General features: G+C 47.0%; 1 protein-coding gene across 2 annotated transcripts in view; it reads left to right on the plus strand.

Annotated features, from left to right (window-relative positions):
• The window catches only part of TXNRD2 (thioredoxin reductase 2), a 177407-nt gene that overhangs the window by 36328 nt on the left and 127184 nt on the right, over positions 1 to 13895 (plus strand). For both annotated transcript variants that reach the window (XM_073559079.1, XM_073559078.1), the window contains exons 6-7: positions 701 to 779; positions 9712 to 9774. In XM_073559079.1, coding sequence (XP_073415180.1) covers positions 701 to 779; positions 9712 to 9774 — 142 coding nt within the window. The remainder of the gene's footprint in view (positions 1 to 700; positions 780 to 9711; positions 9775 to 13895) is intronic.

Raw genomic sequence — 13895 nt, forward strand, 5'->3', positions numbered from 1 at the left:
TTGTTCTCACCCACAAAGCTCTCCACAGTGCAGCACCCCCTTACATTTCTTCCCTCATTTCTGTCTATCGGCCTAGCCGATCGCTGCGCTCTGCAAACGACTTTCGACTAACCTCTGCACTAATCCGTACCTCCCACTCCCGACTCCAAGACTTCTCCCGTGCTGCTCCTATCCTCTGGAATGCTCTACCCCAAGAAATCAGGACTATCCACAATTTGCATAGTTTTAGGCGCTCCCTCAAAACACACTTGTTCAGAGCGGCCTATCACGTTCACTGATCAAAGTAATTCTCTGTGTAAGTGTGCTTGTGTAGCCCATTCACTATCTCCATCCATCCTTCACTCCCTCAAGATGGCTGGACCTTCATTGTAAATACACAATTGTAAATACACACCTGTACTTTGTATCTCCCCCACCTCATTGTAGATTGTAAGCTCTCACGAGCAGGGTCATCTCATTTCATCTTATTTTGCTTCAATTATTGTATTGTTAACGTTGTTACTTATGACTTGTGTTTTGAAACTGTTAAACTGTAAAGCGCTGCGGAATATGTTGGCGCTATATAAATAAAGATTATTATTATATATTATTGATTGCTGTATCATTGTTATATTCTGTCTCAGTGGTTAATTGTAATAAGTTCTTGTAATAGGTAATTACATTTTTCCATCCACTTGTTTGCGTTTTTTTTTTTAAACAGGAAAGTGAAATATTTTAATCTGAAGGCCAGTCTTGTGGATGAGCACACTGTACATGCCATAGAAAACACTGGAAAAGAGGTTCGTTTTACCAAGACAAAATAATGTTCTTCACAAAGTTCAAAATACTTTTCTGCATAAAATACTATATAGAAGTGCACCACTAGTAGCCTCCAACCGTAAGGCTTGCATTAGGGGGAGATAACTGTATGAGGGGATATTTTGGAGCCATATGAATTCCATATAAATCCCCTATCCGGCAGGATGCCATACATGCACTTCATCAATATCACTTAGCCATAGAAGATGAAGCTGTACCTGTTCAATCACTGTGGAACCCTGGCTGTAATTGACTGCTGGCCTCCCACTAGAGCAGCACGGATATCACTCAGAATTTATGCCATTGGTCACTAGTGATTGCAGCATTTAAACAGTTTCACAGAGAGACGTGTCCCCTCCAGAAAAGTGGGTTTGACAATGTCATGGCATCTAGGGTCCTGCCATCAGAGTAAACATATTTGGCTTGCCAAAAGGTTCCTTTGGTGGAGTTTAGTAGGATGCTTGTTGGCAATTAAGATAATGGATCAGGTGGGTGTCTGACTTCCGGCAGCCCCACCTATCAGCTGCTATAGGCTACGGTGGCAGCCAAATGAAAACACATTGATGGAATCTGCATTGCTTGCTCTATTCAAAATGTAGTGATCACTGTTGGCTACTGCAGAACAGTTCCTATTTACTGCACTGCACAGCTCCATTCAATGTATTGTGGCCACTGCCGGGTCCTGCAGAACAGCTCCTATTCAGTTCACTTTACTGCTCCATTCAATGTCTAGTCCCTGCTGCTAGAACAATGCCCATTTAGTGCAGTACACAGCTTTATTCAGTGTGTAATGGCTGCTTCCAGATACTGCAAAACATTTGCTATTCCCCTGAACAGAATCCCGCAGCTGAACAGAACCACGCAGCAGCCTAAACAATTTGAATGGAGCTGTGCAGTGCACTCAATAGGATCTGTTCTGCAGTACCCGATAGTGGGCTCTACACAATGAATGGAGCTGCGCAGTGCAGTTCTGTTTAGAGTTGGGCGGACCCCGTGATGATCAGGTTCGGCTGAACAGTTAAAAATAAAAAGTTTGGGTACCAGAACAGTACCCGGACCCCATTCACTTGAATGGGGGGCAAAAACATTCAATGTTTGCCGCGCTGTCATGTACATGACAGCACAGCAAACACCGCTTCTGGTCGTCGGTGAAATCATTACCTCCGGTCAGACAACCGCGGTTCCCATGCTGTCAAATGACAGCGTGAGACGGCAGCTGTGATGAGAGGTATAAAGTTTTCCTCCGGTCACTGGACTACTGCTCCCATCAGCTTTTTGCTGCTGCTAATAACAGCGAGAGCAGGAATGTCCGATGCCTGTGCTCTAAATTAATTTAAAAAGAAAAAAAACAGCGTGGGTTCCCCTATATTTTTGATAACCCGCCAGACAAAACTGACAGCTGGGAGCTGCAACCCTCAACTGTCAGAGTTATCAAGGTAGGTTATCAAGAATAAAGGTGTCCCCATGCTGTTTTTTTAAAATTATTTAAAGAATTAAAAGCCATGTGGGGTCTGGCCATTTTTGACAACCAGCCTTGCTAAAGCAGACAGCTGGGGGCTTTTATTCTCAGGCTCGTAAGGGGCCATTGATATTGCCCCTCCCAGCTGAAAAACAGCAGTCCGCATCTGCCCAGAAAAGGTGTATCTATTAGATGCGCCAATTCTGGTGCTTTTCCTAGCTCTTCCCACTTGCCCTGTAGCGGTGGGGTTCATATTTGTGGGGTTAATGTCACCTTGTCCGGTGAGATCAAGGCCACGCCTTAGTAATGGAGAAGCATCTATAAAACACCTATCCATTACTAATCCTATAGTTATATTGTAAATAAACACACAGCCAAAATAAAGTCCTTTAATTGAAAGAATGACACTCCTTTAATAATACTAAATTAAACCATACTCACGTCATCGCCCTTTCCATTGAAGCCATTGTCTCCTGTAATAAAACAAAAATAAAAAAAACTATGTCCGTCATTCTGTCCCACGCTGTAATCCATGTCTGGGAAAAAGCATTTTTTTTTTATCATAAAGGTTTTTATTGAGTTTTCAGAAAAAATACAAACTTCTCATACAAAAACATCAAGAACAGGAGCAATGAGTAGCAAGAGGTGGAATAACCTCGAGCCATTATTAGAATATCAATCTGGGACATTAAATACCCCTTCCAACAACAACTTGAACATAGAAGCGGGGAGAGGGGGGAGGGGGAAGGGGAAGCAGCTCTACATGCATGGCATTCTTAGGCACAATCAATTTATTTATGGTGTAGGTGTCTGTATCTGGGGGAGGGCCGTTGCATAAAGGGAAGTGGCCCACGGATGCCATTGTTTAAGTCTCACCGTTCTCTTCTCTAGATTGGGGGTCAAGTTGGTTTCGTATAGCCAGTGTAGGTTGGTCCTCTCAATTAGTTCTGTTTTTGTAGGGGGGCTCACCGACCTCCACTTGTATGCCACACAGTACCTGCCGGCTATGAGAATGTGAGAAATGATATTTTTTAAAAGATCCGGGATCCCATCTAGGCCAATGTGTAGCACCGCTAAGGTTGGGTTTGGGGAAAGACGGAGACTAGTAACCTCATGGATTAGATTGAACACCTCCTGCCAGAAGTTAGATAGCTTAGGGCAAAACCACCACATATGACACAAGGTGCCCCTGTGGTTGCATCCCCTCCAGCACAAAGGTGACATGTGGGGAAAAAGAAGCCAGTTTAGTAGGGGAGTTGTACCACCGCAGATGAACCTTTTTTAATTGCTCTATGTGATTGAGACATGAAGAGAATTTGTGGATCCATTTTGAGGCCGCGAACCATTCTTGCGACGGAAGCTGAGAGGCTAGATCTTTTTCCCATTTGAGCATATACGGCAATTGTTTGTCCGGTTCCGGGGAGTTTAGCAGGTTATGGATGTATGAAAGGCCTTTGATTTTGCTATTTTGAAAGAATTTTTTAATTGCAGCGTGGTCGGCTGTTGTGGGAACCGGCAGGTGAGGAGCGGACTGAAGGAAGTGACGTATTTGAAAAAACTGGAATAAACTGTGTCGGGGGAGGTTAAATTTAACACACATTTCTGAGTACGGGAGTTGGACGCCTTCTCTATAGAGATCTGCTAGGGTAATTGGACCTCCACGTGTCCAGGCGGCAAGATTCAAATTCGGAATGAAGGCTTCCAGCGATCTAAGGGGAAGGCTGGGACCTAGAGCCTGTGACACTGGCTTGCTCCATAAGGACCAAGCTTTCTTTAGAGCTGCTGTGGTGGGTAGAAGATCGCCGGGGGGCGAAGGGGTTAGGAGCAGGGAGTCTATGAATTGTTTAGGGGAGTGGGCCTGTGCCCAGGTGTACTCAATCTGTAACCATCTCAAGTCTGAATCATTCTTCCACCAATCTCGAGCCGGTTCCAGGATAGCAGCTCTGTGATATGTTAGAATATTAGGAATACCCATTCCTCCACCACTGAACGGGGCATGCATACATCTCGGCTATTTTAGGTTTTTTCCCAGCCCATATAAATTTACTCATTAGCGAATGAATTTTGGTGAGATACCGTTGCGGAATTGTTAGGGGCAGGCACCGAAGTAAGTAGATAATTTTTGGGAGACAGATCATTTTAAAAGTCTGCATTCTCGCCACCCAAGAGAGCGGGAGAAGAGAAAGGCGAGTAAGTTCTTTATCCAATGAAGTGTGCAGGGTCAGCAGATTTTTCCGGATCACGGAGTGTAGCGGGGCCAGTATAATACCCAGGTAGGGGATTCCCTCGTCTTCCCATTTGAAAGGGTAAAGATGAGAAAGAGTGGCTCTGGTAGAGGCTGGCAAGAAGAGCGGAAAAATTAAGGACTTGGTAATATTAAGCTTGTAATACGAGACTTGAGCGAAGGAGGACAGGATCTCCATTACGTGTTGTAGGGACACCTCTACATTAGTGCAAGATAAAATCACGTCATCTGCATATAGACTGACCACATGATTTATACTCCCCACTCGAATCCCCGAGATCCGAGGGCATTCACGGATAGTCTGCGCCAGAGGCTCTATAGCAAGGGCATAGATGATAGGGGAGAGCGGACACCCCTGGCGTGTCCCATTGGTTAATTCAAAACTCCGAGATATAAATCCGGATGCCAGAACTTTGGCGTTAGGGTTAGAGTACAGTGCCATTATGGCATTAAGTATGGGGCCTTTGAAACCAAACTTGGCCAGAACAGATTTCAGATATCCCCAGTGCACCCTGTCGAACGCCTTCTCTGCGTCCAGGGACAGGAATACACTGGGGATTTTCCTCCCCTCAGCCACCGCAATCAGATCCAGCATACGTCTCGTCCCATCCTTCGCCTGCCTCCCCGCCACAAACCCCACTTGATCCGGGGAAATCGGTGATGGAAGAACTTTATGTATTCTAGCTGAGATTATTTTGGCGTACAATTTTAAGTCGCAGTTTAGGAGGGATATTGGCCTGAAGTTTCCCGGTGAAATAGGGGGTTTTCCTGGTTTTGGCAGGGTAGTTATAATGGCCTCTAGATTATTTGGTGAAATATCTGCTGTGGCTCGCCAAGAGGAGAAAAGTCTCAGGAGGAAAGGAGACAGGGTTTCAGTGAATTGCCTATAATAGGAGTTAGTGAGGCCGTCTGGGCCTGGAGCTGAATTTCTTTTGGCTGTGGTCACCGCCTGGCGAACCTCTTCCAGAGAAAAAGGAGAATTTAGTTGCTCCAGCTGTACTGCAGATAACCGAGGAAGATTAATATTGTTTAAGAAGGAATTAATTGCCGTTTGGGTAGGCTTTGGGGCAGTGGGGTCATTTTTAAGGTTGTAGAGAGACTGGTAAAAGTCAGCGAATGCGTTGGCTATTTCCGTTGGGTTGCGTATTGTGGCATTAGAACCCGTCACGAGGTATTCAATTTTATTTTGCATTTCTCGTTTTTTAACCCTCCTGGCTAGTAAGGCACCCGCCCTGTCACCCATCACATAGTACCGCTGTTTGAGGGATCTTAAGTTTTTCTCATAGTCTGCCATCAACACCTGGCGGAGCTGTGTTCTTAGTTTCCTGAGTTCGTCAGATGTCGACAAGTTTGGGGCAGATTTATTGTGGGCTTCCAAAAGTACTATGTGGGACAGTAGAGCTTTGTAAGTTGCCTGACGCCTCCTTTTCTCCCTAGTGGCAATTTTGATGAATGACCCCCTAATATAGGCCTTGTGTGCAGACCAAAGCGTTTCCTTGTCACCTCCTTGTTATCATTAAAGTTAAAAAACTCTGCGAGGTCGGCCTGCAACTCCTCAGAGATTTGTCTACAGGCTAGGAGGGAGTCAGTCATGCGCCACCGGGTAAAAACAGGCGCGCGGTTTTGCTCCTGAACTGTCAGGTATATGGGGGCGTGGTCCGACCAAGCTAAAAGTCCAATTTTTGAATCTGAGCAATCCATAATAAGTGAGCTATCAACCAGAAAGTAGTCCAATCTGCTGTAAGAGGTGAACCGAGGCGAGAAGAATGTGTAGTCCCTCTCATTTGCATGTTGGTATCTCCATATATCATGGAGATGCCTTTCTGAAATTATTGTGCTCATCTCCTTCCCCTTTACAGCAGTATTGGAGCAATCCAGAGTGCTGGACATTACCATGTTAAAATCCCCGCAGATTATTTGCTTACCCTCTTTAACGGATGAAAGCTTGGAAAGAAACCTCCACAAAAAGCTGATCTGACCAGAGTTGGGGGCGTAAACGGTTGCAATAGTATACTTAGATCCATTTATGGAGCAATTAATAATGGCGTATCTACCGTCAGGGTCTAAATGTTGAGAATGTAGTGTGAACGCAACAGTATTTTTTACACAAATGAATACTCCAGCCTTTTTTTTTTTTCCACAAGCCAGCAGTATGAAAGGAAATTTAGCATTATTTAACCTGTGCGAGTCCCCTTGGAGGAGATGAGACTCCTGACCACATATTACATCACATTTGGATTTAACCACTTCCCGCCAAAACATGGATCTCTTGGCTGGCGAGTTCAGACCCCTAACATTTATAGACATACAGTTCAGTACCATTGTACATGAAAAAAAAGTCTCTTGCCTAGAGCTGCAGGGGGAAAAGGAAGGTTAGGCAGGAAAGAGATAACACTAACAATATTGACATCACTAACATTACTGATGTAGGGAGCATCAGTCCACAAAGAAAAAAGCCCAAAAAAGGGGCCTGCGGTATGGTGGAAATTTACCGCCATGGGGGTTCAGGGTCCTGGTTGAACAGAACCAGCGGACCTTAAAAAGTAGCAACTAAGTCTCAGCCGCGACTCAAACATATCACATAACTCACACGACGGACCAATCTTCATTCACTTTATCCTGTTGGGATGATCCTGTAGCTCTTGGAGATCTGGCCGGGAGATTTGCCAAGTTCCATGAGGATAGGAGCTTTGCCAACTGCTGTGGGGAATGGCAGGCGTGGGTATTTCCTGCTCGGAAAAGCAGGATCTTTACAGGGAAACCCCATCTATAGGATATAGCTTCATCCCTGAGAACTTTGGTATAAGGAGCAAATTCCCTCCTTTTTGCCAGGGTTCCTGCAGACAGATCTGGAAAAATGGACAGGTGCCGGAATTGCTCAGACAGAGGGGGTCTCTTTCTCAGGGCTTGCAGCAGGGCTTCTTTGGTCTTGTAAAAGTGCAGGCGAGCTAAAGTGTCCCGAGGGACATCAGCACTGAGGGATTTAGGCTTAGGGACTCTGTGTATTCTGTCCACCAGGAAATCAGTTGCAGTCAGGTCTGGGAGCAGCTCCTGCATCAAGGAGCCCAGAAAACTCTGCAGCCCCTTGTCTGGTATGGCCTCTGGATTTCCTCTGATTCTTATATTATTTCGGCGGGACCTGTCCTCTAAATCCAAGACCTTGGTATGGAGCTTTTGCACTTGTTCCTCCAGTGCTGCATTGGCATCAATGAGGCTATTGTGTGACTTTGTCAGCTCCCCCATTTTAGATTCAATATGTGCTGTACGGCTGCCTATGGCAGTGATATCTCCCTCAGCTCAGCCACCATATCTTTCCAATCCTGCTGCAGTGATGAGCGGAGGGCACTGAGCAGTTTCTGCATTGTACCTTTGGTAAGCGGTATATCTGCAGCGTCTGTGTCCAAGTCTGGGCCTGCTGTGGATCCCCTCCTGGATGAGCGTGAGGAAGCTGTGGAGGAGGATGCTGCCGCCATTTTCCCTCGCCCCGTGCTGGAGAAGAAGTCTGTAACTTTCGCCGGGGACGGCTTCTTCTGGGATTTTCCCCTTGGCATGCTACGATCCTGGATACCTCCGCAGCACTCCCCCCCCCCCCCCCGTGTGCAGAGAGATTGGTGCCGCTGGCGAGCCGCAATGAGCCGATTAGGAGTCGAAGTGGCTGGAGCTCAGCAGCTAAGTGACCGGTGCCATTAGCAAGCAGGCCACGCCCCCCCGGAAAAAGCATTTTTCAACCTAGTCGGTGCCAAAATGTCAAAGCTTATAACAGCTGATCAGTGGGGGTGCTAGGTGCCTAAACCTCACTGATTCTATACTGATGACATATTCTGAGGATAAGTACAAAACAGGTTGCATAGCACTCCTATTCGATAGGTGCTCAAGTAGGATTCCACTGCAAGAACAGTAAAAATGTATGAACTTGGCACTCCAAAATTGTGCAAGAAGGTGATTTTATTAAACATGGGCAATCCACTTGAGTAAAGCCCCCGTTACACACTGCGATATCGCTAGCAATATCGCTGTAAAGTCACCGATTTTGTGACGTTACAGCGATATTACTAGCGATATTGCTGCATGTGATACTTACCTCCGACCGGCTCCCCCGCTGGTTATCGCTGATCGCGCGAGAAGCTGCTGGACCATTCCTCGTCGGTCACTTCCTGCGGCGCTTCCTGCTGTGACGACGAGCGACGCTTGGAGCCGGGCGGGAGGACGCAGGATCGCCGCGTCTGACAGGTAAGTAGCGATCCCCGTCCCCTGCGATGTCGCTGGTTAGATCTGCCTGTGTGGCAGCTCACTAGCGACCACCCAGCGATTCAGCAGCGATCCTGACCGCGTCATATCGCTGGTTGGGATCGCTGGTGAGTCGCTAGGTGTAACGGTACCCTTAGCCAATCAGTAGGCCTTCATCAGGATGAATCGCAACAATGTGGTAAAGATAAAGAAATGCTAATGACGCTCCTGAGATAAGCACATCAGTGCCTGGGATAGCTCAGGATATCTCATCAATATGTGGTGACTATGCAACTCTTTTTAAGGTGTAATAAAAAGCATGTTAGTTTATTGTAACCCTTAGGAGTTGTAGAATTTAGCAATGTTTGAAAAATGTTGTGCAATGCAGGTTCTTCCCTCAATTTGAAAAGAACAGGTAGGGTAGAGATTGATGTGCCATTGGAGAGATGTGTACATACCACTATTAATGAACATCCTAATTTGTTAAGGCTGTGTTCACACACAGCGTTTTTTTAGCGGTTTTACCGCGGTTTTCACTATAAAACCGCTGAAAATAAGGTGCACAGTCATTTCTATGCATTTTGCACTTTTTGTGCACATTGATGCGTTTTTTACCGCGAAAAAACCGCATTGCGGTAAAAACCGCAGCATGCACATTAATTTTGCGTTTTTTTCCGCGGTTTAGGCTTCTCCTATGCTTTTAGAAACCGCTGCGGTAAAAAACGCATCAAAACCGCGCAAAAAACGCACAAAAACCGCCGCGGAAAAATAGGTGCGGTTTCTGGGAAGGGATTCAGGTTTTTGTGCAGAAATTTTCTGCAACGTGTGCACTTAGCCTTATAGTCACTTCCCTGGTGACGAAAATATCATTGTATGGAGATCCTAAAAGGGTAGTGGAAAAAAAGGAATAAACCCATTTGAATATTAGATGCCGACTATTAAACATTTTGCCCATAATATAATTTTTTTTTCTATCTGAAAGACCAGAGTAACTGCAAACAACATAGTCCTGGCGACAGGAGGAAGACCCAGATATCCCATTCATGTAAGTGTGTTGAGATTCCCAGCATGCGTGTTACAGCATTTATGTTTAGGCAAAAGACTGTATATTAAAGAGTAAGAGAGTCATTAACAATTGATGTACGTAGTCATTTATATATTATATTTGGGGAGTGCTCGACACACTGGTGGTCTGCCCATCTTTCATTCAGGTATTTACTTTTTAACACTTTTTTCGCCGGGCCATTGGAATTTCCTGAGGGGATTTGCTTTGATCTGTGAGGCTGAGTTCACACGTGGCTTTTTTTTGCGTTTCCACGGCAGTTTTAACCACGCGATTTTGCCGCGAAAACGCGAAAAATAAGCATCCCATGCATTCCTATGGGATTCCGCAATGCTGTGCAAATGCTGTGGTTTTTACAGCGGCGGAATCGCTTCGCGGTAAAAAAACGCAGCATGCTCATTAATTTCGCGGAATCGCGGCGATCCCGCACACATAGGAATGCATTGTTCTGCTTACTTTCTGCATGTGGCTGTGCACACCGTGCGAAAAGTAAGCAGAACATTTGCGGATGGTACCCGCGGTCCGGAGGAGAGGAGACTGTCCTCTGGGCTTTGGGTATCATATCCCTGTAAAAAATAGAATTTAAAATTAAAAAATATTGTTATTCTCACCTTCCGACGTCCCGCGCAGCCTTCCCGCCTCTCTCCACGCTCCCGGTCCCAGTAAGCCTTTGCAAGGGATCGCCAAGTCTCGCGGTCATTCGCACGACGTCATCGCGAATGACCGCGAGACGTCGCGATCCCGCGAGAACAGACGTCATCGCGGTAATTGTCGCAATGGATTACTGGGATCGGGAGCGTGGAGAGAGGCGGGAAGGCTGCGCGGGACGTCGGAAGGTGAGAATAACAATATTTTTTTTTATTATTATTTTTTACATTCTATCTTTTACTATTGATGCCGCATAGGCGGCCTCAATAATAAAAAGTTGGTCACACTCGTCAAACACTATGTTTGACGAGTGTGACCAACCTGTCAATCAGTTCTCCAAGCGATGCTCCAGATCGCTTGGAAAACGCTAGCAATTCTGCAAGCTAATTACGCTTGCAAAATGCTAGTTTTTCCACGGGAATTTAAAATGCGATTTTCCCGCGGAATGGAATTCCGGAATTCTCGCAGTAATTTCCACGAGAGTTCCGCTACGTGTGAACCCAGCCTGACTCTTATAATACACTACCTGCTATATTAGGCCGCTTTCACACATCAGTTTTTTGCCTTCAGGCGCGATCCGGCTTTTTTTTGTAAAACCGGATCCGGCAAAATGCAATGCCGGATCCAGTTTTTCCCCATTGACTTGCATTAGCGCCGGATCGTGCCGGATGGCATTGCGTTTCATCCGTTTTTTGCCGGATCCGGCAACTTGTCTCATTCCGGCGTCTGGAAAACACGGCTACTGTAACGTTTTTTGTCTCCGGCGAAAAAGCCGGAAGCGCCGGATCCGGCGCTTCCAGCTTTTTGCTACAATGAAAGTCTATGGGCGCCGGAATGCGCCGGATCCAGAAAAAGACAGATCCAGCCACCGGATCCGGTTTTTTTAAGTCTGCGCATGCTCAGATCCAATTGGCCAGCCCCCAGGAACAGATATAACCTGCTAGACGGATCCAGCAAAAAAACGGATCCGTTTCTACAGTTCTCCAAAATTTATGCCGGATCCGTTTTTTCTAAAAATAGCCGGATCCTGCCTGACGGCAAAAAACTGATGTGTGAAAGTAGCCTTACTGACCTAATGGTCGTTATTTATTATTATACACACTGTGCACTGCTTATAATTGAGTCCTACTATGTTTTTTCCCCCCACCCTTAATGGCTGGCCAGCAATATTTGTAAGGACAGGACTACTATATATATATTATCTACATACAATATTCATGATATTTTTTGTTAATGCCAATTCTTTGGTAGCATATTTTATAAATGTTCTGTGTGTGGACACCCCTATGCAATTGCACTGATTTGCCATTTTTTGTATTAATAAAGGCGTTTTTATTTGACTCCTCCTTGCCTTTTCATCATTTATTTTTTATATATAATTTATTTTTCTTCATATATATTCATATTGTTAATTTCTATGGATTCTGCCACACTAGGGTGTGGCCCGTCTTAATTGTCTGAGGCCGAATTGGATCTCTGGCAGAGATTTTACGTGCACGGAGAAAAGAATACACAAGACAAGGTGTATCATGTCAATATGATTCTTCTCTATCTTTAATCCAAGGTGTACAGTTTTTATAACAGAAATCGCGCTGTCTCATTGTGTTACATCATGGGTGCATTTCCAAATTACTGTTTACCCCAAATAGTAAATTAGTATTGATCTCATATGATCTCATATGTTCCCATATCGCTACATAATCATTATGTACATAATTATTGTCTTCTAGCCCGATCCACCCTAGTCCACCCAGTCCACCCAGTATTGCATGAAGCCTAGGTGGGTTATACAATACAGAAACAATTCTCAGAAAATCAGAAGTATCTTAAAGCAACATGATCCCAATATTCAGCAAAGCGTCCATATAGTGGTATAATTTTTGATTCTTGTATATATTCATATGCCATATATTTTCCCCTTAACAATATTATTATGGTGCATGAACCTCTAAGTTCAAGCAACATATTTTAATCCGATTTCTTATATTTATAGTGCATTGAAGAAAGCACTATCATGTAATCCGAGCGCTGCTAACTTATTCTTCTTCTTCTTATTATTATTATTCAGTTGATTTTCAGCAATTAATGCGTCCCGAACCGCTACACGCACAGACTCCGTTGAGGTGTCGTTTCGAAGCCAGCGTCCACGAGTGGTGTGCCAAGTAATTTTCGTGTCGATCGGATTTGTAGTTTTTGCGCAATTTGCGTTTGAAAAAACATTTTCCTCAATGCTTTTCAATGGGAAAATGTTGCCTCAGTCAAAACGTGCCCTGAGGCGATTCAAATAGCAGTTAAGCTCATTGATATACGCAGGCACACCCAGTTACTATGCCAACACCTACGAATTTCACATGACGCCCCCAGGACAGAGCTTCTGGCAGATATCAGCTCTTAAAGCGTAACCCACAGCACAAATGCAAATCTAGCTTCATCACATGACGCATGCCCCTGAGAGAGAATGTGTGCCAAAGTGTGCCCCCGCCCACCAAATCGGACCCTGAGGGGCCCCGCCCACCAAAATCAGACCCTGAGGGGCCCCGCCCACCAAAATCGGACCCTGAGGGGCCCCGCCCACCAAATCGGACCCTGAGGGGCCCCGCCCACCAAATCGGACCCTGAGGGGCCCCGCCCACCAAATCGGACCCTGAGGGGCCCCGCCCACCAAATCGGACACTGAGGGGCCCCGCCCACCAAATCGGACCCTGAGGGGCCCCGCCCACCAAATCGGACCCTGAGGGGCCCCGCCCACCAAATCGGACCCTGAGGGGCCCCGCCCACCAAATCGGACCCTGAGGGGCCCCGCCCACCAAATCGGACCCTGAGGGGCCCCGCCCACCAAATCGGACCCTGAGGGGCCCCGCCCACCAAATCGGACCCTGAGGGGCCCCGCCCACCAAATCGGACCCTGAGGGGCCCCGCCCACCAAATCGGACCCTGAGGGGCCCCGCCCACCAAATCGGACCCTGAGGGGCCCCGCCCACCAAATCGGACCCTGAGGGGCCCCGCCCACCAAATCGGACCCTGAGGGGCCCCGCCCACCAAATCGGACCCTGAGGGGCCCCGCCCACCAAATCGGACCCTGAGGGGCCCCGCCCACCAAATCGGACCCTGAGGGGCCCCGCCCACCAAATCGGACCCTGAGGGGCCCCGCCCACCAAATCGGACCCTGAGGGGCCCCGCCCACCAAATCGGTCCCTGAGGGGCCCCGCCCACCAAATCGGTCCCTGAGGGGCCCCGCCCACCAAATCGGTCCCTGAGGGGCCCCGCCCACCAAATCGGTCCCTGAGGGGCCCCGCCCACCAAATCGGTCCCTGAGGGGCCCCGCCCACCAAATCGGTCCCTGAGGGGCCCCGCCCACCAAATCGGTCCCTGAGGGGCCCCGCCCACCAAATCGGTCCCTGAGGGGCCCCGCCCACCAAATCGGTCCCTGAGGGGCCCCGCCCACCAAGTCGGTC

This window comes from Dendrobates tinctorius, unplaced genomic scaffold (genome assembly GCF_039654945.1).
Source record: "Dendrobates tinctorius isolate UK_male_01 unplaced genomic scaffold, ASM3965494v1 ptg000265l, whole genome shotgun sequence".
Classification (NCBI taxonomy): domain Eukaryota; kingdom Metazoa; phylum Chordata; class Amphibia; order Anura; family Dendrobatidae; genus Dendrobates; species Dendrobates tinctorius.